Source organism: Trachymyrmex septentrionalis, unplaced genomic scaffold, assembly GCF_001594115.1.
Source record: "Trachymyrmex septentrionalis isolate Tsep2-gDNA-1 unplaced genomic scaffold, Tsep1.0 scaffold819, whole genome shotgun sequence".
Taxonomy (NCBI): domain Eukaryota; kingdom Metazoa; phylum Arthropoda; class Insecta; order Hymenoptera; family Formicidae; genus Trachymyrmex; species Trachymyrmex septentrionalis.
The window spans coordinates 1-4,630 of NW_017306007.1; the positions used below are offsets into that span (position 1 = coordinate 1).

General features: G+C 32.7%; 1 protein-coding gene across 1 annotated transcript; it reads left to right on the forward strand.

The window, feature by feature from the left end:
- Positions 1-798: 798 nt before the first annotated feature.
- LOC108754896 lies at positions 799-1,940 on the forward strand (the record flags this gene model as incomplete). The annotated part of the gene is made up of 2 exons (XM_018497556.1): positions 799-1,112; positions 1,722-1,940. Coding segments are annotated over 2 exons (533 nt in total), but the record flags the coding sequence as incomplete, so codon positions are not given.
- Between the last annotated feature and the right edge of the window lie 2,690 nt (positions 1,941-4,630).

Below are 4,630 nucleotides of genomic sequence, written 5' to 3' on the forward strand. Positions count from 1 at the left end.
TGTTGTAAAAAGAATTTAATTTTCATAAATATTTGTCAATGCTTTATATTAATCAAAGAGAGTATAACAATGAGCTATGTTAGACTGCATTTATCAATGTTAATTTTTTCCGTGTACTGACTATGAACAGGCGCTTTCAATAATTTTCTGTCACTAGCGAAAGTGGGAATTAAGTCACAGCATCAAACGCTGGAGGGGACTTAATTTCTGATATTATAATCGCTAATATATTATCTAATAGGTATGTTCCTTATTAATCTCTACAGCATAATAAGAATTATTATGTTTGTTTAATATGCGATGGACGAAGCTGGATGGAAACAACGTTTACGCCGCGTGAGCGTAAAAATGAAACTTAATCTAAATGTATTGATGAATTGTAATAAAGAATCAATTATAATGCTAATTTAACCGACTGTATCTGCAGAATACAATCTAATTTTAATATTGAATGTACGTGGTGACTATTTTTTTTGTATGTATTACTAGTATTTACTATTATACATCGAAATATATTAATTATATTAAAGCAATTGATATTATAGAGCATTAGTAATTGTTTTTATTTCAATAATTGAATTATCGCCATAATATTTTTATGATAAAATCCTATATAAAAACTTCTTTATATAAATACATACTCAGTCAAAAATGAGAATCGGATGTAGCGATCGACTGTGTTAACGAACATTGGCCGGCGGTTTCCGGCGATTGCTCTCTATCCAAGAAAGAATTTTTGGGAGCGATACGGTTTGTCCTGGACTCTTCGTTTTTTGTCTTTGACAATGTTTTTTACAGGCAGAGCTTTGGCACCCCCATGGGCTCTCCAATATCACCGGTGATAGCGGACTTAGTGTTGAGGAGATTGGAGACGGTGTCCTTAATGTCTGTGAATTTGGACATTCTATTCTATTATAGATACGTTGACGACATATGCACTGCGTTGCCCCCCTCTCAGATCGACGTGTTATTAGAGAGATTTAATGCATTCCATCCGCGCCTACAGTTTACCGTAGAGAGAGGCGGAAAAACGATCAATTTCTTGGACGTCACTGTGTCTGTCAACAATAATCGCTTTAATTTCGATTGGTACCGTAAACCAACGTTTTCAGGTAGATTTTTAAACTTCCACTCTAATCATCCATTGACGCAGAAAAAAGGCACCATCTTTTCATTAGTCGACAGAGCCTTTTTATTATCTGACGTTAGGTTTCACACAAAAAATTTGACCTCCATCATTGACATTTTACTTCTGAATGACTACCCACTAGACTTTATTTTTGACTCCATCAATCATAGGATCAAAAATTTGATTAGAAATAGACACAGATTATACGATACCGCGACTGACATTGACTTAACTAATAAGTCTACCTCTTGGCTTACGGTGCCTTTCATTCCGCTTCATACGGAGAAACTTAGATCTTTGAATAAAAGCAAAAGTGATATCAGGGTGGCCTTCCGCAGCCCTAACAAAATGGGCAAATACATAAGAGTCCAGAAGGATTCTTGTCCCAGCACATCGAAAAGCAACGTTGTTTATAAAATTTTATGTAATGATTGTGACGCTTCTTACGTTGGACAGACGGGCAGGCAATTAAAAACCAGGATTGCCGAACATCGTAATCATATTAGACATAAAGCTTCTGCCCGCTCTGTCATCACCGATCATAGGTTGAGTCACAATCACGATTTTCAATGGGACAATGTTCTGATATTAGACGAGGAGCCTTCGTATAGAAAGCGTTTGATTTCGGAGATGCTACATATTAAAAAACAGAAGAACAGTCTTAATTTACAGACTGACACCGAGGGTCTTAATAAGGCATATCTGGCGATTATAAATAGTCTGACTTCGACGATTACATCCCTATCATTGTCATGGGTTTTCACACCTGTCATGCATTGCGGCGGTTCTCATTTCCTGTTCGGATGCGTTGGTGAGTGAGCACTTGGCTTCTTATCTGCGGCGTGTTTAGTTTTTAAGTTTTTAAGTTTTTTAGTTTACTTATTTCTTATGAGTTCCCTTCCTTTTCCATTTTTCAGTCAGCACTTGACTATGTTTCTTAACATCGGTTTGATTGCCCCATCGCATATACAACATTAAGCTACGTCGAGATCCATCACAATTGCTGATTTCCGCGCGTTAAAAATGTTGCGTCACTGAATGTTATCGATTTATTATTTTTTTGTTGTTAATCTTTTATGTCTTTTCGAATTATATTCTTTTTACATCTGAGGAGGGCTCAATCCAGCAGCCGAAACTTGTTTGTTTTATATTTTAATATACGCCGTTTTACTTTTTATTTTATGTATCTATGACTATTATCTTTAATTAAATATATTATGCGACGACTCTTTTTCGCCATTTATTTTGTTTATTTTGTTTATACATAAAGAGTCTTTACACCGTTGTTATCAAAAATGAGAAGTTTCATAAATATTTGTTTAATATTTACCTGAGCGTTTGCAGGTATTTGTTGAGAATTTAAGAACGGTCATTAGAGTGTAAAACGGAAATTGCAAAGCTGCAGCATTTAGAAGCATACTCTGACAAAAATAATAATATGATTGGAAACAAGACCGTCTATATAAATATTACAACTTTAAATACAAAGCGCCTTCCCGGTCCGAGTGTTAAGATGTTGAACTACTATCTAATATACATTATTTGTTTCAGATTGATTGTGTGAATCCGATAATTTCATCGGCTCTCAATTTATTTCTGAAATATTAATTCAATTTAATTGAATGTATACTTTGTATTTAAAGTTGTAATAAAAATAATAATTTTCATGAATGTGTGTGTGTTTATTGGACGTTTTATATGAACGCTCAGTTCAAGTGCTATGTCTGCTGAACGCAGACATTTTATCAAAATAAAGATACAAAATTGTTCATTGAGAAGCCTCATCATAGCGCGCCTTTTATCCTTATTTAATGTGGTTTTCTAAATGTGAAAAATTGAATTTTATTGTGTACTTTTAATGGTAATGTGCACTGCTTGAAAGTTGAATATATAGAAGAATGCTAAACAGACAAAACGCTGTGTTATGGTTGAGGAAAATGTTTTTTGGGCATCTTTAAGAGCCGTTTGTGTAAAAGACTTACAAAATGTTTACTGAGATTCAATAATTATCCACATTGAAACAACGTTTGTTGAACGAAAGATAAATGCTTGTGTTATGATATTGAGAACAGCGTTTGCTAAATGTTTCAAAAGTCTGACAAAGAACTTTCTGCACAAAGGTGCAACAGCGTCCTTTATAAAGAGCATTTTTTTAAAAGTGTTGCTTTAGCATTACAAAACTTTCATGAAACGGTACATACTGTATTTTATATTTTAATAGTGTTTAAAATCCAATGATATTTTATAAGCATTTTTATAAAATTTGAAAACGTTTAAACTTCTAAAAAATTGTCATCGAACGATTGTCAACGTTTCATAAAGTTTCGTATTTTCGCTAGGATATAGACATATTATTTCGAAGGAGTAAAACTCCGTTTGTCAACAAAATTGATTGCCTACAGTATCGTTTGCCTACATTACATTTGCTATCATTTGTTTGCGCACAAACATTCTTGCCTACATCTCGGATGTTTATATGTACCATTTTCTGCTTTAAAAACCCTAATTCTCTGTTGTGCAAAAACACAAATTATTTTCTTATATATTATAGTTTATGTGGTTGTAAGCCATAATACATATGTATGTGCAAACAATAAATCTGTAAGCAATAATACATATGTATGTGCAAACAATTTTTACTTTTTAATTTTTTTTTTTGTATACAAAAGCGGAGACGCTAAGCAAATGCGTTCCAGCGTAAAATTTGAAAGAGCGCAAAATTTTAATAGGCAGCGCTACTTTTAAAAATATAAAGCTTTACTTATTTAAAATGAATTAGCTAAAAGTAGTTTTCTAGAAATCTTTTCAAATGTAACAATAGCGTTACGGATTTTACTAATTGTGCCAATGTCTGTGACAACTGTAGAAACATTATTTAAAATAAAAAAAAAAGAAGTTTTTGAGAGATATACAATGACGCTGACGCGGTCATGCGATTTAACTACGATATTAATTGAAAAAGAATTAGCAAACAGTCTTGGATACGTAATTGTTTCTGATAACGTAACAAAAAAGAAGCGTAATCAGAACATTTTCTAAAACCAGAAAATATAATAGTATGTTGCATTAAGCGCCAAATATATTATTACAAAAAAAAATATGAAATTTATTGCATTTATATTCCTGTGTTATGCAAATTCGTAGAAATTTCTTTTAGTTGCTAGTTTGTTGTCGTTGGTGGGGATTGGTACTTCAAAGATTTAACAATCTTTGTAATGGAATGCAAACGCAAATTTCAGCGTTAAAAACAGTCTTAATGTCCCAGCACAAAAGTGCTTATAGACAATAATGTGAAGTAAGTGTGATTAGTTTTGTTTATTAGTGTGAAATTTTTATTTATAGGTATACAAAAATGCTTGTAGATAATCGATCTGTAGTAATAATACTATGCGTGCAATAATGAAGTTTATGCGTAATAATGTCACGTGTGCATATGAGCTTTTTCTCTTAATTTTATACTTGTGTGCAATAATACATGTAGGCAATCGAATTGTAGGCAAT